Genomic DNA, 22448 nt, shown 5'->3' on the forward strand with positions numbered 1-22448 from the left:
TAAAAAAAAACTACTAGTTTTGTGATAAATGATTGGGAAGCAGTGTAACCATATAATACTGGGGAGTAAAACATCTCCACTTGTTAGAAGAGCTGTAAACTTCTGTCAGAATTCTGATGACACCATATCATAGTCTAATGTCATATGTGAGATTTCTGGGACAGACCTGAATTTTCAATGGTTTTGAAGCAGGTACCCTCACCTCATGGTGATATAAAGCTGAATAGACTGTTGACAGAAACGCAGGTATCCTATCAAGTTCATGTTCAGTGCTGGTCTGAGCCCTGCTGGCTCATGGTTGCTCCTCACCTTAGAGTGACATTTGGTCCTCTTATCCTATCAAATGGCTAAATCTCCCTACACAACCTGACATGCGGTGTGATTCTGTCTCTCTATATTAAGGCACTTTTACATTCCTGTTATAAACCTTTATTTGAGCTAATCCAGTTGTGTATACAAACACATAATTTAAATTGTCACAGAAAGGCTAGCAACTGCAGTGATGATTGTGATCATACTTTAGCAAAGTTGAAGACATTTTGGAATTAGCAGCACCATTGAATAAAGATGCATTTGCGTGTTTATATATTTTTACTTTTACCTTGAGAGTAGATATAATCTTTATTTCACTTTTGCATTAAAAAAACAACAACAAAAAAAACAAAATCAAAGCAAGCCTAAACATGTGCATACAGTCAGTTTTACATTCATGCTTATGATGAATGTGAATAAACCTTTGACTGAAAATATATCTCAGTTATTTACATAGATGTTGTTCAAAACAATGAAATTTGCAGTTCATGACATAAATCTTAAATTTAGAATGAAAATGGCGTGTGTAGGCATCTCATTTGTTGGCTGTAATGGAAGGATTAAAGGAATCGATGCAAACCTGTTGTTTTCAATTGAACTGCCAGATTGCAACATCATGATTATAGGAAAGATGTGGCCTCAGGCATGGCCCTGCGTACAAGCTGTTCAGGCTTTACAAATCAAATAGATACACTGTAAATATAAATATAGACTTGTTCTTGGAAAGCTTTTTTTGTTTGCACAACTGGGTATTTCATATAACTGTGCCAGGGTGTGGGCTGCTGCAGCAAGCTATTTACAGGAAGATACTGTGGGCTATGTAAAGATTTTATTTGACAATAAGTGATGTAACTATTTTTCTACAATAATCCTAGCGGTGCATTCTTTTAGACCTGATATAATCAAAGGATGAGAAAGATAAACCTGCAGGAGTACAAGACAGTGAAATATGGTTTTCAAAAGTTTCAGTCCCAGGAAAAAAGGCCTCCCACCTCATCTGTGGTTTGTAGATGCAGGGACATCATACATCTCAAAGAGCTCAGCAGGGGCTTTTTACAATTAGCAAATGGAACAGCTGCACATTATAGTAACAAACAGCTTACTCAGCAGTGTTGACATGAATCATGAGAGCAAACAGAAATCTTAATCATATCTGACAATCATAGCAATTCATGTGACTGTCACACGAGAAGCTTTATACACTGTGATACATCAGTGAGTCATTAAACACATTTTTACATTCCATCACAGTGTTTGTCTTTTAAAAAAAAAAAAAAAGTATGAAATTTAAAGGAGAGAGGCATCATTAAAGTAATTTTAAGAGGAAATATGGAAAGACATGTTTTTTCATCAGACTGCATACATGAAAATCTACAGAAAACACAATTCAAACCCTGGATTGCAGATTTTCAAGTAAGAAAAACATGTTGTTTTAAACTAAATATAGAAAATGTTTGCAAAATAAGGAAACTACCAATGTTGCCTGTTAGGCTGGAACATTGCAAATCTTTGAGTGCTTTGCCCCCCCATAAGAACTTTTATGAACACAAAAATTTGTCAGTAACTAAAGAGCAGCAGATAGGTCTAAATCTATGTTAAAAAACAACATGGTCACTCCTGTCAAGACGGTGCCTATAAGTGTCATTCATCAATATTAGGGCAGAATGGAGAACAACTGGAGGAAAAACACATTTATCTTCGAAAAAGGCCCCCTTAAGTGGACATGAATGAAAAACAGGAATATGTGAGTGAGCGAGAGGAGAAATAGAAAGAGGGGAAAGAAGACAGCTTTCAGAGAGAGGACACAGACAGATGGCAGATGAAAATCCTCTGCGGGATCTTTTGAGCTGATGTGTTGCATAGTAACAGACTGCATTCCAGTATCTAGACATCGCATTGATTTAAAACTTCTCTTTTATGTTTCAACAGGCGATTATTCACAGTTAAACAGAGAACCTGGCTTATTTATAATGGACATTAAGTCTGATATGATTGCATAATGAGGAGAGGGTAGAAATAGGGCTGCAGAGAATAGTGCAAGGATGTAGAGATGGAACATCAAAAGGAATCTAACATCCATTGCTTTTATCCTCCTGAAATATTTATCTACTCTTTCTCTTTAACAATGGCGATTTTTTGAAGCATTCTGGCCTATTATCTTCAGTGCCACAAATCCAAAGTTCGGTTTGTTATTTGATATTATTTGATATTTATATGAATAATTTAAGAATGATTATTGTTATTCAAAATATCCCTTGAGGATAAATAAATTATTTCTTCTTTAAGTCCAGTAAAGTTTGGTTTCTTTTCCTCATTTGAATATCAAATTCTATTCATATGAACAAAAGCATCAAGATAAATTTTAGTGATCTCTCAAAATTATTTGTGTGATTTGAAATATAAATGTATGTACACCACTTCAATATTTGAACAAGGAAAAAAATTACAGTTTACTTAATCCAAAAGAAAGCAAGACAACCATTGACAATGTCCCCTGAAGTCATAGATGGTATCAGAGGAGGTGGATGCTCAGGTTAGCTGTAAAGACTCATCTAGCCACATTGTTGTGTACAGGATTAATTAACTGTTTTGTGTGTATGTTGCTTCAATATATTTACTGCATGTACTTAAGATAAAAGATTTCATAAAAGTAAATCATAAAGTAAACCTGTTTTACTTCTTTTTTTAGTTGGATAATTCTGTTTAGATGGCAAAATGGTGCAAATGTTATCTTTGAGAAAGGATCTGTGTTGTTTCAGTGCATCCATGAGGCGTATCTTCCTCATGGCATCATGGCTGATTAGCATGTCAAATGGCAGTTAAATAAATTACACAGCTAAAGTGTTTCTGTGGTTCTTCCATCACAAAAACACTGTACCCATCAATACATCTGTTGTTGTAGATTGTTTGATCAACCTGTCTTAACAGCACCTTGACTCATCCAGTTTCCTGTGGAAGCTGCATGACAGCAAGACCTCTTCTCAATGCACTACTTATATAATTTGTATAGGCATGCTTCAGTTCTCTCCTTTGAGCATGCACATGGAGGAACACCCCTCGCGTGTGTGCTTGTGGGGATTTTGCAGCTCACTTGTCACCAAGGATAAATGTCGTTGCTTTGTGTTTCTCCTAGATCCACCACTCCTGCTTTAACACACTCCAGTGTCCATATTTGTTGCAGCAGGACACGTATACATCAGTAAAATTCACATGAGACAAAGACACTGAGCTAGTGAGAATATCCACCTGTCTGCTTCCACCCACCCGGATGGACTCACATCCCATCTCCTCATTTCTTTATGCCCAACCCCCTCCAAGAAAATTTAGAAGAGTTATTGCTAAGTGGGAGAACACTACAATTCCACATGCATCCAGGTCTAAGCTGCACACACACCCCACATTCTTTCAGACCTCTAAAAGCACATTTTCTAGCCTGTGGCCATGGTTTCCCAAAGAGGAGCAGCAGAGACAAAATGAACAGTTGTCTGCAGTAGGTTAGGCCGCCATCCCTTTGTCTGCCCCCACCCTTCACGCGAACAAATACTTCTCTGATAGCTGCAGGGACCTTTAGGATAACACTTGCACACATGCATGCACACTGATCACTGATGCTGTCTTTGAAGGAACGCTCTGGCTCTTTCATCGGTTGTGCACGCTTTCTCTGAGTCACATAAGATATCACAGTTCCAGATTTGGCTGATTGAATCAGTGTTTATGTACACGATCATTGAGTAAAAGTAAGATGACAGCGGTGAACAGTAGACATAATATGGTTTAATTATGGGGTAATTATTACTGCAGTGCACTCAATCTGCTACAGTCGACCTAATCTAGCATTTTAATCAGCATGAAGGACAAAGCATTGGACCCTGCTTATTTCTCCACTGGTGCAGCTACGGGGATGGTGCTTATGGGCACTGCATAGGAACTCTACATGTTATTTTGGCTTGTGCAGACACATGCAGGATGTGGCCTGTAGCCAAATCCATAGTGTGTGTCTCTGGTTGTGTGTTAAGGGTTCAGCTCAATGCTTCTCCTCACCCACTCGTGCACAATGTCACACTGTTTGCAGCAGAGCGTGCCTTCACCATTGTGTGTGGTTGCCCCAGTGATAAGAAACAGGGGCATAGAGCATGTTCCTGTTGTGAAAGTGTGTTTTTGTTCTTAATTTTTCAAATGAAAAGCTTGGAACTGTGAAAATGTGTAACATACAACTGCCATTAAAATTTTAAGATTGTACTTTGCATTTTAATTTAGGTATCATTTGGGAGGAACACACATTGTGTATAAGTGGAATAAATCCATGATACTAATTTCTTTGTTCTGGCTGATCAATATATCCTACAAACAATATTACTTTTAAAAAAAAATATTACTTAATTCCTATTACTTAAAATTCTAACAAACAAAAACTATTCAGTTTCAGAAGTCGGGCTCAGCGTTCCCGTTGTGGCCACGGGGAACATTAAGCAGCTGCTCACATTTGACTAAGCTCATTTTCACTACAAGCGAAGCACACAGTCATGAGGGAGCTCTGGGAGAGCCATAGATCAACACACAGAAGGGATTTTAGGGTTGGGACTCACACATTGAGGTGGTGGTTGTGGTGAAGCCACAGTGCAACATCCAACCCTGCTTCTGATACATTTTTTGTGATTACCTTCAGGTGAACAGTTGCTATGCTTAAATATTGATGCAAAGAATGTGTATTTTAGGACTTGATAGCAAACCTAAAAGTCTTCAGTCATGTCAGTGGCACTGAAAGCCTGGAATCTATCTTTTGCTGAATAGATGTAAATGACATTAGCAGGAAAACATGTTTACAATAGTAATGCTGCCACAATGGAGTTAATGAGGCATAATATTTATACCATATTACTCAGTTTGCTTGGTTTGCAGGAAAATGTTTGTCACAAAGCATCAAGTCAATGTGCAGCTGCACATAATGTGGTTGTCATCAGGTGTGTGTTGGAGATACTTGAATTTTAATTTGAGAAATAAGAACTGAGATAGTGAAAATAGCAATTACAATAAGTTTAGGGGTTTTCTGTGAAGTGAATTTCATTATCTGAGAATGACTTTTTTCATTTTTTGTGACTGCGGTGCTACAGAAGAAGTTAGCATATCAGAAGCTTTACACTGGGAGAGTTATGGATGCTGTGCAAAGCTCTGTGTATCTATTAAATATCACAAGTAAATATTGTTAAATTCCAGATGATCATTTAAAAATTTACCAAGAGGTTGCTAAAACTACACTAAAACTATATTCCTCATTAACATCTGCACAAAATTTAATTATCTATATTTTACTTTCTACCAACATAGCTCACAATGCAACACCACCTAAAGAAAATTTTCTGAATTGCACACAAATATGTTGTTGTTGATCTTTAAGACTGTGCATCTATAAAATTATATTTCACTTTCAGAAGTTTTAGGTTCAGTGAGATCAAATTATGTTAAATCCTACTTTTTATTGAACAAAACTGTGAGCAGGCAGTTGAGGGGTTTGGCTTTTCTGGCCCTACCCTGCAGTGCGGCAGAGGCAGATGATCCTGTATCTGTATGTCTATAAGCAAGCAAGAGAGAGAAAGAGACAGAGCACACACTGCAGGGCTTGACACCTCATCACACCTCATCAGTAATCAAAGATTAGCACATATTTGCACAGATGGTTGTAGATGGACTCGTGGATCTTTTGCTCTTTCATTTGAGTGGTTGCAGCATTTTGCAAGTACACAAACTGGAAATTAAAAGTGAAACGATGGGAAAAGGTGTGTTTTGTGTCTTTGAAGGAACATGTTTGGGGACTTAGAACATTAGGCTAATATTACTCATCAGTGACGGCTGTCCATGCAGTGCTGCTTAATGCCTTGCAGATCTGTATACACCTCACCCAGACATGCAGCAAAATGAGCCACTCCAGCAGGAACTCTGACTCATTGTACTGAACTGTCAGTTATCAACTATTTCGTTCCATTTTTATATCATTAATGTGAGTGTAATCATTAAATGCTTGTTGTTGTATCATTTGGTTTAATTTTCTATTTTATACATTGGTTTAAATGTCAGTGGGAGATGGAATGTTATTGCCACGCATAAATTAAATCATAGCGTGGATTTATGTTCTATAAAAATTTTAATGAAATATTAATCAAAATTAATAAAAGTTTTTTTTTAAATCTCAGTAAACTGGCTTAATGTGAGTAAAACAAGGTCATTCTCCAGTTTTTGTCCATCATGGCAACACAGGAATCTTTGGTAAAAATCAGCTGTCTCTGGAGGAGACAAGGAACTTATCTGAGGTGGGTGTTAATGGCAAAGTACTGATAAAGTAGCAGTGTTGATCCTGAAAGTGCACAGAACTGAGCCCGGATGCCTTTTCTCCTTAACCAACCCTCGAGGTACAAACTACAGCTGAGTGGGCAATTGAATTCTCTATGCCTGTCCAGATGTTGGCCTAATTTAGCCCGACTAGCAGCGTATGTGGCCCATTTACATGCCCTCTCACCCAGTCTCTGTGTGTGAATGTGCACAATGTCAGCCTCTGCCTCAGGTGTTCTGGCATTCAACGACAGCCCATAATTCACTTTGTTTAGCTGTTTTCTGCAAGCAGCAGGCTGGCCTCAGTACCTTTAGAGTCGACATCACACAAACTGTAACAGAGATTCAAAACATTTTGAGAAGGTTCAGACTTAAAACACTATTTTACATTCATATCAATTTGTTACCTCATGTTGCACAATGTAACGCAAGCTTATTGTCTGAGATTATACTGGGGGCCTGGCCATTTTGGGGCAGGTATTAAAGCACTTTCTTATATGTTATTTTTGTTTAATACACTCTGAATAAATCTTTCTCAGTAGAAGAAAGAGATTTCTGTGAAACAGTTTTAGTTTAACAGCCCACAACTTCACTTTCTTGATTAGGTAGTGGGCAGTGGAGCATTTCACTGCGCTATTCAGGCGTTGTAGGAAAATAAGGTAAATCTAGACTTACATTTATCATGTAGTTAGAAAAATGGTAATGTTGCTGTACTTCAAAAGGTTAAATATGAGGTTATGTATATAGGTTAAAGTATTTTTTATTCACACTTGAGACCAATTTGTCATTAGTATCAGCTCCAACCAGGTGTAACATGTAATGAATTAGTCTCTGTTCATACAGGTATGTTAACCTTTACACTGCACATGAAAAATGAACACTTGGACACTAAACAGGGACTATCCCAAGTTTATGGGAGCTTTACCTCGGAAGGTGGAGAATAAAATTTCTTCTAATGTATCACTGAGTATGTGTGATGGAAAAAACTTCATGTCTAGAACGAATGTCTGTGCATGTAAAGCCTTAAAAGGACTACATAACTGCAGTCTATGTTTTCCATGTATAATTCCACCGCAAGTTCTTCACTTGAAAACAGCCAGTGACACTGCTGACCCTTGTTTCTTGTCTACCTCGTAGATGTCACTTCACTGCACCATCTCATTAGAGGTGATTAGCACAAGCTGCAGTCTGTGACACAGAAAGGCAGTGTGAGGGCACATGTGCTGGTGAGCCCTCTGGCATCACAGTGGCATCAGGCCATTCTTACACACATCTGCAGCTGGCAGCAACCAGATGTGGCGTGTTTGAAGACAGATAAGACCAGCTGTTCTTTATCTAGTCTTTCTATTACATGTGCAAAACTTGTTTTTATTAATCCAAAATAGTTTTGCAAGTTGTAAATATCCAAACATTATGCCATCATTAATCCTGTCTTTATTGGACCTATTGTGATATTAAAGCTTGTCACTTACTGATCTCACATATTTTTCTGTTTAAAGGTTGTGATTATAGCTCCCCTGAACAGTGATCTGAAATTAGGGTTAAAATATGGAAAATCACACTAATCTTCCTCTCCGTCCTGATTTCAATTTTTCTCTCTTTAATAAAACAAATTCTTCATGCGGGCAATGACACAGAGGAATTAGATGCAATAACCAGCTAGAAACCATAAGCACCTCATTTTTCTGCTGGGATAACAGACTACATGACACATCTGTTCACGTTCACAAAAACAATTTAATAAATGTTTGACACCTGAAAAAAAATGACAGGAACATTTTTGAGTGCTGCACAGGGCAAGCTTCATTTTACACAGCAAGAAACACAAAACAAACTAAAGAAACGGGAAAAAAAACGTCATTTTTGAAAATAAACTTTAAACAAATATTCATGTTTAAAAAAAAGGGGTAAAAGTAGCTACCAAATAAATATCCATAACAGCAACAATATTGTCATGCGACATCCTTATAGATGTCTCAGTGACTATAAAACAAGAGACAGTATGTACAATCATACAAGTTTAATAGGACATGCTTAGGAGTTTGACTGCACCATTTTACCACACACCGACTACAACACAAAGGCTGCATATTAACTGACATGGTCGCTGAGTCGCCTGTGAAACCCACCTTCAGAGGTTGCAACCAAAAGAAAAATATCTTATGTTGTTATTTTTTTTAATTTTTTTTAAATAACAAGCAATAAATGCATAAATAATGCAGTAAAACTGGATGTTTGGATGCCTGCATATGAGCACAACCTATCTGTCCACACAAACAGCCCAAGAGCAGATGTCTGTGTTTTCTGCACGGAACTGTTGCTAGGCAATGCCAAGGAATTTTGGTGCGTTACCATGAACTGGAAGCTTTTGTGCAAATCACCACTTTAAGTTCCTCCGTCTACCAGGGGCAGTCCACAGCTCCATTAAGACACAATAGCCATGTCAGGAAGATATTTCCAAAATAACATGGAAGCTCACATCATGCCATTAAATACACAATAAAACACACACACACATACATACACACACACACACACACACACAAAAGAAGAATGGAAAAATAGCTTTCTTTGGACAGGGCCAGCCTGTGCAATTTGATTTCTTGTTCTATATAGTCCCACATTATTTTCTTTATTCCACACCCTAGCCCTTAATTCATAATTGTTAGAGTTTGAAGTAGATTTCCAATTTTAAGCATGTCATCAGCTCACTCGAGTAATTCATTTGAATCCCACTGCCTCAGTATCTTTCATTCTGATAATGTAGAACTGGCAGCAAATTCTGGCATTTTCAGCTTAAAGAGGCATGTTCCCTTTTATTCCCATACTCTGATCAGAGTACAGTGTTGTCACTAGTTTTTCCACAAACCAGCAGCTACTTACACAGAAGAGGGGGCAAAAAGAAATCAGCAGCCTTTTCGTACAGCAGAGATGGTTTCAATCTATCACATCTGTCCATGAAGCACTTACAGCATGACAGTATTCACAAAGCTGCATGTTTATTGCCGCACAGGTCATCTTGCATCACGAGCACTTAAATCCTTATTACTTTATGGTAGAAGTGTAGAAATCAATGCTGCACATTACCATGAAGTCAATGATTTAGGCACAGATGAAGCATCTCTTCTTTTTCCTTTTTCTTTTTTGTCTTGTTTTGTTTTATGTTTGCTCGGTAGTCATTGTAACCTACAGTAAGTGCTGATTATTGAAGGTCAACAGATTGACAAGCGTGTGCAAAACAAAATGAGTGGAAATTTGGAAGAGTACAAATGTGTTGGGAGTGCTACATTAGATTAATGCAACATGTAAGAAATCCACAGGCATGGTACAGTATTATAGGAGTGCAGAATCTCAATGACTTTTGGGAACATGATATGAAAGGCATGTTTCAAAACTGCATACAATTTGGCAACTGTTGAAAAACTGTCAACAAACCAATGCTACAAATCTTTTCCTAAGAATATCTGAAAATACAAACCAGATTTTGTCATTACTGCTCAGTTTAACTCAAGTCGGAGTAATCATATGCTTTTAAATATGTTTCCTAACATTTTAACTGGCCCCGATAACCAGCTACAGCTTCATAAATAACATTCAACAGTTTGACAGCTTGAACGGCATGTGTTCATGCTGCCAGTTTCAATTAAGCAACATTTCCTTTTGTTAAAATGTGTCTGTTTCATTACCAGAAATAAGTCCCCAGCAGCAACAGGAGGGCAACCAGAAGCCTTGCTAAACTTCCATTTAGATTTTGTGCCCTCCTATATTATTTCTGTCTTTTTTCCCACTTTTTGTATGCAGAGAACCTCTTCAGCGTCTTCCACTGAAAGCCTGCGGAGCAGTACCATTCAGAGGTACACAACCCCACATCAACAAGCCATGCAGGTTGATGTAGTCTAGTCTGCTGTCTGCACAGCAGCTCTTATCCCTGCCCTCATCATCACTGTGACAGCAAGAAAAACTTTCTATGTAATAGCTCTCTCTGTGATTTGCCCTGTACTCCCTGCATATCTCTGTACTTTTATCAAAAAGGGAGAGCAGTGAAACGCTACATCACACCTCACATACTGTACTAAGAGGGATGTAAAGGATTTTTACTAATTCATGATGGTTTCATGCTAGATTTATTAGAAAAATATCCATTGAGTTTTCTGAGAGGCATTTACATCACAAGGTTAACGTCACACGTTGCACATTTCCATATTGGACAAAATCAACATGTGCATATAGATAGTAAAATCAGACAGATGTAACACCATTGTAGTTGCATACTGTGTACAGGTGAGAAAATGATAGCTTGATGATTGATTCTGTTTTGTTTAAAAGCAAGATAAACAGTGGGAAAAGATGGATGTGCACTAAGTCAGGAGCAAGTGGACAGCAAAGTGTCCACCTCCTCTGAGAGGTGTTTGGTTTGCGGGGGGGTGAGGGAAGGCTTCAGCAGGAAACCCTGATAAAACCATCATGCCCACCCCCCCTTCCCCGAGACCAAAGAGGCTGGGGCTGGGAGTCGCATATGAGGACTGGTACGCACGAGGTCTCCACTCACATGACCGAGCAGCTCTTGGTCTTTTCCTTCTTAAAGGTGGAGGAGAGCAAATCTGACTTGCTAGGAAGGTGCAGAAGTCTTTTGGAGAGGCGACGAGTGGGACTGGGCTTCGGCAGAGGTTGTAGCTTGTTGATGCAGGCCATCGCTGCGGTGCGAAATACACTGTGGATGCTTTTCTCAGAGGTGAATGCAGAACACTCTAGATAAGCTTCTGCACCCAGTTGCTTGGCCATAGCGGATCCCTGCAAAAGATTAGGTGATTTATTACACTGTGCATAATGTCCTTTACAAAAGCTCACTTTTTAAACTGTATTTAACATTGTGGAACAATGATGCCTTTCAAAGTACTTAAAAGACCAGTAAAGGGAGCATTGCACTTAACTTTCTGACATGGATGCATAATGATGATCAGGGATTTTCTGTTAATATCTGTTTTGTTTATGTTTTCCAAGTTAATTTAACAACTCTATAACAATATATTTCTTTCCCAAAGATCACATCAGTTCTTTCTAAAAGGACATTTACCGTGAATTCACATCATGATGGCTCACTGTGAGATTCAAATGTAAATATATTTATAAGCTAAAATGTAAAAAAATTTAACTGTATTTGATACAACATAAACTGTCCCACTTTAGAAGACTTAGAAGATGTTTTTTTCTGTAGTTTTATGACAATATAAATGACAAAACCTGAGTAAAGTTGACCTAATCTGCTCACTAAGGTTCCCATCGACTCATTGGTGACATTTCATTTCTTTGTTGGCAGATGCTAAAACCATTTTGTATCTCCAACAAGATGTTGATTATGTTCATGAAATGTTGGTCACAGTATAAACAATTAATGGATCAAATCCATGGTTATAATGATTTTACAAAGGTCTTTGCAAAGATCTGCAATAAAATGAATCAGGAATACTTGTTATATTAATTTTAAATACAGAAAATGACCGGGTTTCTGACAAGGAAATTAATTCTTTGGATTTACTTGCTCATAGGTGATTGGAGTCTGTTTCTGATTGGACAGCTCCATCAGTGTACAGACATCTGTGCGGAGGTCAGTCTTGCAGCCAATGAGCAGGATGCGTGTGCTTGGACAAAAGTCAAGGATTTCAGTTTTCCACTGCAAACAGAAATGAGGAATAAATCCATTTAATTGAGTAAAGTTCACTTTTAATGTACAAGTATAAAATGTGTGTCTTTACACTATGTTATAGTCATTTATTGGAGGAAATTAATGTGGGATCAAGAAAGAATTTTGACTGTGAATTGCAAACGTCATTACCTTTTTGAGACTGCCGTCAACAGTGTCTGGGCGGCTGATGTCAAAGCACAACAAGACCGCATCTGAGTCACTGTAGCAGAGGGGCCTCACGTTATCATAGTATGGAGAACCTTGAAAGGCAGAGAAGAAATCATCATTAATGTAAGTCAAACAGGTGTTTGGTTGAATGTTACGCAAATAGCATTGAAGTCTCTTACATCATATTACTAAATATATTTTCTGATCACAAAGAAACAAAAAATGAAACCAGTTAAAAATACTTTATCAGTTGTGAGGGAAATTATAAAAAGGACAACACTGAGTTAAATTTGCTGAAAAAAGTAGAAGTTTGTTTGCTGAGCCAATGATCCATTTAAGATTAGTAGTTGGTCATAGCAGAAAAAAGGTGTGAATGAGCTGCAGAGGTGGAGCAGCAGGGATTGTGTGCATTTCCTCCTGCTGAGCTTCATTTTGCTGTTTCTGAAGCTGCTCTTTTCCTTGCTCCATTGTTCTTTGTTGGCATTTCAGAGGGAGAGAAGATGGCAATCAAACACTAAATCTTCATTGATCTCCTCTTGCAGTAGAATTACGCAAGTGGAACGATAGGGCTTGGGGCAGGCAGACGCTCCCACTCATGCTCAGAATCCTCAAGTAAGCCACCCACCCCCCAAAAAGCCTATGCTCGGCAAGCAATACCTCCAGTCCTTCTGTTACCACAGCAACAGCCTTGGAATCCACCATCTACATCAGGCATTCCTCCCACCTCTCTATAAAGGCTCGCCTTAACTGCCAGTCAATCATTTTCACACCACAAACTGCCCACCCACCCACTGTTGAGGACACTGCTGCACTGTAACAGAGTTGGAGCAACTTGGTACATCTAGTAGACAACAAGGCATACATTTACAAGCGCATACGCCACAACTGATAACACACAGACTCACTGTCTAAATTTGGCAGCAGCCAGAGGTCAGCCCATTCTCTTATCAGATGAAACAGAAGAGAAGCCCACTCAATGGGATTAACATGTTTACTTCAGTCGCTGCATGAATCCCAGAAGGGATTCAGTGTTCCTTTTATAGCTTCAGATAAAAAAAGCAGTCTGTGTAATCACTCATTAGATATTACACAATCACTCTAATTTTTTTATATTGTGGAAAACAACACACTGTCTCAAAAGAAGAGGGGAAAATATGAAAAAGACAACACCACATGTATGTAGGGATGTTAAACAGTCATGAATACTTAATGATTTTCCACATTATCAAAGGGTAAAACTGAGTTTGCCAGCTGCTGGGCGCTGGGAGTGGAATAATGACAAGCTGTGATGAAATTCCTCAGGATTCAATATCCCAAAGACAGTAAACACTGCTGTAAAAGAACAAAGAGATACACCTTTGGTTTACAACCCTGATTTTGTGCTTTGGAAATAAAAACAACTCTTTTTTCTTAAACATAAATTACCTGAGATTACTCAATATCTTACAAAGACAACAGATATCACCACTATAAGAATGTTAATAATGTTAGTGACGTATAATGCAACTTATGTAACACCAGGACGACAAAGGAAGAGTCACAAATTTGGCTGACTGTGAAAATTGGCACACATTAGAATAAGACAATTAGCACCATTGGGACAATGAGTGGCAGGATGTGTGCTGTCTCTTTTAGAAGAGTCTACAAGGTGTTTGAATAGTCGTTTCAATTTCCTGCGAATGAAATGTGTGATTTGGCATTAAACAGCCCCTGATCTTAATGCAGTGATCAATAGAAGGCTGCATGGGGTGTCTGAGAGTCTTTGCAATTAATGCTGACAAATAAGTTGTGCTGGGAGATCAAAGGTCATAAGGGATTTTTTTAAATTAAATTATCATAGAAGTATAATATAATATAATATAATATAATATAATATAATATAATATAATATAATATAATATAATATAATATAATATAATATAATATAATATAATATAATATAATATAATATCCCTCTGAATCCCTTTTAGTACACTCAAGGATCAAGTTTATTATCTTTAGAGGGAATGGTTGTTTTGTTCTGATTAAAAAACAAAAAACAAAAAGGGAAGCAGAAGTGTACCACACTGAACCATATCACAAAGAGCCCTCCTGTATTACGAGTCTTTCACTTCCTGCAGTCTGACATCACAAAGTCTCCTTCCCTGTCATCCTCTCTCTGCTTATTCTAACAAACCAGAGAATAGTTTGGAGAAATGGATTAATGCCAATGCAGCGATAAGCATTGCCAAATGTTTTCTCTCCTCCCTGTTCTCAACTGCCTACCTCTACAGCAGATGGAGCGTTTCTGAGGCATGAAATGTGGGGACTGAGGCCGACTGACTCTGGAATGGCAGCAAAAGAGAAGAGCGCAAAGAAATGTTGTGGCTGAGATCAACTTCATCTGCCTGGATGGTGCAATGCCCAGAGCTGAGTGCTGAGGTATAATATGGGCCAGAACAGAAGTACTATACAGCTTCATGAGCTGAGAATCTGAAGCTCATGTTGGAGCATACAGGTGGGGGAAGGGAGTATCTGCTCTTCTCTGTGTGCATGAGTGAATATGTGAGTGTGCTTTTGTGCTTGTGTGCTAAGTCAAGTGAGCAACAAAGGCTGTTTTCATCATTAGCGCTTCTCCTCTCACTATGAGAATGCAGGGGTCAGACGGACTAACGATCCAGGGATGGGATGACTCACAGATTTAAGGATGAGAGCAGCTTCTACCAATGCTCAGATAACTAAAAGCCATGGTGCTACTGCTGCTGATAACTACAGACTCCACAGCCCAGCCCTAAAAAACACAATAGATTGCATCAGACAGTTGTTCCAGAGTTTCACATCAGCCAGGTAGAATCTCTGCTGAAGGCGCCTGCAGGCAGAGGGAATGGTTCTTTTTTCCTGAGGATCCCTACATCTGAACCGTTAACAAGTTTAACTCTGAAACTGCCAAAGTCAGTGACACTCAAACTGAGTCAAACATCAGACACTGCTTTGATTTATATCAAATACAGTAAGTGTTCTCCAAGTAACACTTAAATTCCTGCACAAACATTGCAGGAGGTATCTTTTTACATGCAGGAGGAAACGTTCCCTGTTGTATTGTAAACCTGACGGGGCAACCTGACCATTGGGGGTTTCAGGGCTGATCTTTAGACACCTTCTTCCAGGTGACCCAGGCCATAGTGATCAGTCCCCAATCTGTGTCCAGTTGTTTGGACACAGAACCACCAGGAAGCCTTTTCAGTGGCTTCCAAGATGTATCTGGTTCTCTATCTCTCTGTTATTGTATCTAAATAATCCATCCATCCATCCATCCATCCATCCATCCATACATACATACATCCATACATATATACATACAGGGTATGCAGGGTCATGGAATAAAATAGGGATCATCCTAAAAGAACATTATTCAGCTATTATTTCAATAAACTGTTCATTATTTTCTATAACAGAAAAAAACAGAAAACAAAACAAAAAAATAACAGTAAAATAATTCATTTAAAATTATAATAGTTATTACTTGCAGCCTTATAGGACAATATATTACAGTTTAAAGTTTCCCATTGTCTGGTTATGTGTCAGCGTATGAGTTTTCACTCTGCCATTGATGACTTATCAGCTGACCAATCAGAGTAAACTGGACAGTGCAAGAGGATCCCATAAAGAGACAGGAGCTAAAACAGGAGTTTCAGACAGAAGATGCTTAATCCATATAACAATCAGAAATAAACAAAATGCTTATTTAAATGTGTTTTTGAAGTTTGAAAATCCATTTCAATAAAAAAAACAAAAAACAAACAAAAATAAGATGAAATTAAATTAAAAAAAGAAAACGTTGACTTTAATATACACAAATTATGGTCTCTTTAAACAGACAGTTTGAACCCTGATGAATCCAATATTACTACAAGCTGAGTAGTGTTTAAAAATGACTGATATTCTGTCCAGAAGATTATTGCCTATTAACAATACAGATTTTTTCCAATTACACAGATTGTTTCATCAGCTAAAGTGGATATTGGGTTAATTCCAAATTGATCTAATTTATATATCATGCAATAAATGATTACATACACAATATTGCCTAAAATCTAAAGGCTTTATCAGCAATATACTGAAAGTGAAAGGACTGAAATAAATTACTCACTAGTGCCATAATCACATTCATTATTAACTATTCATGAGTTACAGCCACTGGACAGTGTTCCCCTTCCCCCTCCTCTCTCCTCCCTAAATGTCCGATCAGATCAGCCTGATTAAAACCGGAGGATTGATTTTAGTCTGTAAATCCATGATGGAGCTGGAAGAAGGAGTTGCCTGCCATGTGGAGCTAGTGATGAGGTCAGTCCAATCAATGAAGGGGAGCTGGGATAATGAGGAGACCCTCTCAGTGCAGTGGGGCCATGGCAACAGTGCATCACACAATTAGTGGAAATTACAGCGAGAAGCAGGACGTGTCAGGTGTGAGAAACAAATAGCCCCTGTGATGGCTATCTATCATCAGGATAATGATGGGACAGGAGTCATCTATGTGAGATGATATGAGTTCTCCTGGAACAGGAAATGTGTATGCAACAACGCATGAGCTGAGTCCATAATTATCTGATGAAGTGGTGAGTCGTATATCTGTACTCTATTGTATGTTTGTATTGAGTTGTGCAGCATGCATTTGTGATTGGGTGTGTCCATTGTTTCTTGTGTCAAGGGGTAGCCTATGCAAATCAGCCAAGAAAAAAATGAAGGGGCAGCCCAGTGGTCCTATTCAGTCTTAATCCCTTGGATCATGCTGTTGGAGTGGGTGACCCAGGGCAGCATATGGAGGAGAATGCAGGTCACTGCAGTTTCTGCACTCCGTCTGCTCCAGAAACCTTCCTGCTCAACAGGACTTCTCTCTGTGTGCCCATCATCCCTGGGCATCAGGCCCATTGCTAGCCAGACCAAAGGTCCAGTCTGGGATTAAAAGCAGGATTTGGTCTGGGGAGAGAATTACACTCACTTTTCCCCCCCTATTGCCAGTTTGTAATACTGAAAGGAAAAATATGAAAACACACTAAATGTAACATCGTTTCATGCAACTGGGTCTGTTACATAAAAGATTTGTTGTATGCAGACACACATGACATCAGAAACATACATGCAATTATCCCTGCCACAGTGACCCAGTGAAGCAGCAGACGCACGCATGGTCAGCGTGGATGAAGGGGATTTTATACTAGAGTGAGAGACTATAAAGCAGTGAGCATGAGAGCGAATCAAACAGGTGCTGCAGACCCATGCCCCTAAGATTCAGGTCAATACACTAAACAGCAGATCTCCTGGGAGATCTACAATGACACATTGACCCTCTTTTTCATGCTTAGTGTAAATCTACATATGATGCACAAATTCACCATTAACAGCAAGTGAACCAGAATAATCACTGTCATTCTGCCTAGATTTCATTAAAGCACACTTGGCACATACTAAAGTGTCTGAAGATATGCCAATCTTTTATGAAACCATGCACAAAAAACCACATGGTTATTTGAATATTAGCTTTAGAGCCTGCAATTCAACAAGTATGCACCCTGCTTGCCTTAGCATCAACAATGGGTAAAATCTTATTCAGGAGGACTCCCTGTCAACCTTCAACTCATGCAACAACACCTAATACAATGTTATCTCCTCATTCCAAAATGGACAGTGCCAAGACAGTTTAATTGTGCCAAGACAAAGAGGAAGACATCCAAAGCCTGGCTCTCTTCAAGCTGAGACAGATGCTCATTAAATCAACAGGGCATTGTCCTTTTGAGCATCCATCTGCACTGCAGGCAGAATGGCAAGGCCACGTTCATAAAGATGATAAGTTACCTGAAGTGTCCCACAGACTGAGCTCCACTCGCTGCTCCTCCAGTTCCAAGCAGGCTGTGTAGTTCTCAAACACCGTGGGCACGTAGGTCTGAGGGGTAATTAGCAACAAGGTGCCATCAGTGGAGGGGCGTCAGTCACTAGACTAAGGGCAATGAAGTTAACTAGCTGTTTAGAGAAACACTAACTAACAAGTTAGTTTTTAAGAATAACCTTTATTTGGTATCATTTTGTATTTCCACCAATGTCTGAAATCGTTATACAGCAGAAAATATGCAGTTTAAATAGCTTACAACTACCACATGAAACAATTATGAATGTCTGCATGACGCATCTTTGTTTTAAATTCAATTAAAAGCGTTTCAAGTCAGTAATATCACAGTCAGTAAGAACAGAATTAAGCCAAAGAAGCCTAAATTTAGGAAATGCGCATTGAAACCGTCACAGACTGCAACAGACGCATCGTTTTATTTCCTGCATTTTTCATCATTTGCGAGAACTTAAAACGTCCAGACTGTATTTACATACAGGGAAACTTAAATTTGGTCTACGTTTCAACAAATGAGTCATATTAAAGCACACATACCTCTGGGTAACAATCCTTAGCCAGGACTTGCAACATCGCCGTTTTTCCGCATTGAACATCTCCCACAAGAACCAGTTTACATCTCACCACCAGCGGTTGTGTATTTCTCCTTTCCTTCATGATGCAAAAGCACGATCCAGCGATTTCTGGTCAAAAGAATGGGGGGGGAATCCTAAAAACAAGCAGAAGAGCAGCTAAATGCCGTCCCGGTGTGATAAAGGCTCCTCGTGCCTCTCTGTGGGAGGATGCCCGCAGTTTATCTGATTGAATTTGCCACTGCGGCTCTTTATACAGAAGAGCAGCAGCCAATAGGAGCTCTCCATTCCACAGGCTTTCTAACATCCCTTTGGTGCACATAGTGATGCTCAGAGAGCAAAAATACTCAAAGTTATTCTCACAAGGGTGACAAAACAAAGGAAGCAATGTCGTGAATATATAAAAAGATCTTGTTAAGAATTTTTTTTATACAAGATGATAGCACAGACATTTAGCTTTAGCCAAATTTTCCCCTTTTGTAGAAATGGTTGAATTTGTATGAATCTAAGCACCTTCTCTAGTTGAAAGTGCGTTAACGTGACATTTTAGGATTTATCAAAAGATGTTAGCTGGAATCAGCTCTTCTAGACACACTTTCAGTCAATTTGCCGACACAAACTAATTGATTTAACTGGCCTGACTGGCTGGATCAATGCCACTATCTGGAGACAGAGGGACATCCCAATCTAAGCAGGGCTCATTCGTTTTGTCTGATTTAAATGAGTGTTTTCAAAGTTTCTCAGACTTATTTGTTTTCTAGGCTGTTCTATTTTGAATTCCATTGTGGGTCTGTTGTTGAACTGAAGCAACATTATTTAGTGATTTTCTTTAAAGCATATTCAATTGCATATTCATTTTTTGTTTAACCTGTTGATAAAATTGTGTTATTTTTGTCCAAAAATAAATAATAATAACATAAAGAAATATCAATAAATCAATCAATGAAAATCTCCAGTCTGGAATTTTGTATGTAAAAGTCATGCCTGTCTTTTCCAGTGCCAATATTTGGCAAAATCTTGAGTTTCTACTTTCTTATGTAACTAAGGATTGAAATACTATGAGAATGACTGTTTGGGACTGACCTGTGTCACAGTGGTGGTTAGTGATGCCACCACGTTGACATGTGGTGGGATAGTGTGAGTTCACCCCCACTGATAACCAGCTATGACTGTCCACAGGCTCAGGTTAAGGAACTCTATTCTCTCACTCAACGTGATAAAACCAGAGGCAGTCAAAGACCACAGTTCACACCACGACAGCTGTTACTGTTTAGAAACTGTGTGATTGTTTGAAAGGGGAATTAAAAGATAAAAACCATTTAACTAATCTTTCAACTGTCTGCCAGCTTCCTGGATAATTTACTTATCATCATCAATACCAACCCTTGAAGTGGGTTAAAGCAATTTGTTTTCATTCACAAACAGACCAAAATAGTCTCCCCAAACCCACCCCCGATGCTGAGACCTATCTGTCAACAACAGGCCATGATGTGTTGTTGACATTTGCACTGTTGCTGTTCACTTTGGTAAATCCAAGTTATACATTATATATGATTTATTGGAATTTTTAAGAATTTAGCATATCAATTCATCCTTAGTTTGCAAGTAGTTATTGCTGTGATTGTATTATCATTTAATCTGCAAATAGTGACTGTTATACTTATGCCTCTGAGTTTCTATTCAGTCATAGGCTACTTATTTATGGGTTTTTTTTGTATTATGATAACCTGGCACTTTTGACAGGAATAACAAAGGGTTTATTCTGTAAAAATGATTAAAATATGGGTGAAACATTTTTTTTGAACTATGATTAATTTGCCATACAACACATTTTGCTCTTTTATGTTATTTACAGGTTGATGTTAAAGTGTTATTGATGAAATTGTGTGCAATGTGAGTTCAAAACAGTTAAAAAAGATAAGTAACAATAACTTATCTTTGTTCAGCCCCTATAAAGTAAAGGCTGTGTAAATATGAACATCTCTGCAAGCACCACAGAGCCCTGTACTGGGACAGAGACAGGTGGCTGTGAATAATCATCAGGCATAAAGTGACACCTTCCAATATGGCCTGTGTTATAGATGCAAAGGAGGAGGCTGACTACTGACAGGAAAGAGCTTTTTTCCTGAAACCATCACACTTTGATTTATTTGCCAATGACACTGGTAATTATCATAAACACAATGACAGAAGGAGTAATCAACACAGTGAACACATGGCCTCAAGAAAACTGAGGGAAAAAAAGCAGATTCAAGTGTTTTTGAAGGCCAAAAATACATGCCGATACATTTCCTTATGTTTTTGCCCTAAAATTGGCAGCAGGAGAAGTTGTATCCCAGGATTTTATCTTCATCCTGAAAATTGTAATAGATCTTTCAACTTACTTAGCTAATCTTATTTGCACACATTGGCTCTTTGTAATTAGCCATGTCATCCATTAGACAAGATTAAAAAATAAATTCATATAAAATTTTTAAGTGATAGTTCCATGCACTTTTGTTGACTAAGAATATTCCTTTTTCCTCTTTAAACATTTCAAAGCACATCAGAATTAGACTATTTTTTCCCCCCACATTTAGTATATGCTGGAGGTCACTTTCATAAAAATCTACAACTACACAAAGTTTAAGTGTTTCAATTAGATTATTTTGTTCAGTTTTTGGTGTTACATAATTAAGATGAATGGATATGCAATAATTCTTAACAATATAGTTTTAGTTTAATCAATATCTTTTTAAATGTGATTTTTTAAAAGGTTTCTGTCTGGGATAAAAGGTAAATGATGATAATATTTAAATGGTGTACTAATATGGCTTTGTCTTAAGAAATAATTTTTAAAAAAGAGACGTTTAAATGAGCACATAATGTATATGTCTTTTTATGACTTTTATAATTCCACTGAACTGTTCTGTATCTCACCAAAAATGAGGTGGTTAAAGAGACATGTAATGTGATGCACGCATTTGATCCAATTTTATTCCTCCCCATGTCTAGCATATTTATCCAATAATTTTTTACAGAGGCAACACAACATCTCTGATGTTCATAAACCACAAATCTTTGTAATTAATTGCAACAAGATTTTATATTTAGTCGATCTTCAAATTATCTGCAAGATCATTACTGCAATCAATTACTCTAGGTACTGGGGTCAGAGTGGGAGCTAAAACAGATTTTTTTTACAGACTTTTCAGGGGTCATATGCGGATGCAGGGTCATGTAAAATAAACCAATGATGGCACATTCTTTTTCTCAAATAATTGCTTGTGGTTCATATCAGTGCTTATGTTTTATATTGATTATGTTACACTCATCGAAAAAAAACCTGAAGAAATTACAAATACATTTAACCAGCCAAACATATCTGGTACATACAGTTTCTGAGACATTTTGCATTACTTGTTAGAAAAGAATCAGAAAATTGTCCTACAGCAGTTGTGACCTATCACATGATAAAAGGACCAAATAAAAACTTTAAAGGGTTAAAATATATCTTGGACGTTAAGAGGGT

At 38.0% G+C, this 22448-nt stretch overlaps 1 protein-coding gene across 1 annotated transcript; it reads right to left on the reverse strand.

The window, feature by feature from the left end:
- Positions 1–11181: 11181 nt before the first annotated feature.
- Positions 11182–19244, reverse strand: rnd1b (Rho family GTPase 1b; the record flags this gene model as incomplete). Its single annotated transcript, XM_079239525.1, is given in 7 exon segments — positions 11182–11427; positions 12173–12307; positions 12470–12579; positions 18320–18407; positions 18903–19024; positions 19027–19090; positions 19092–19244. Coding segments are annotated over 7 exon segments (918 nt in total).
- Positions 19245–22448: the final 3204 nt, after the last annotated feature.

This window comes from Telmatherina bonti, assembly GCF_933228915.1.
Source record: "Telmatherina bonti genome assembly, chromosome: 4".
In the NCBI taxonomy this organism is placed as follows: Eukaryota; Metazoa; Chordata; class Actinopteri; order Atheriniformes; family Telmatherinidae; genus Telmatherina; species Telmatherina bonti.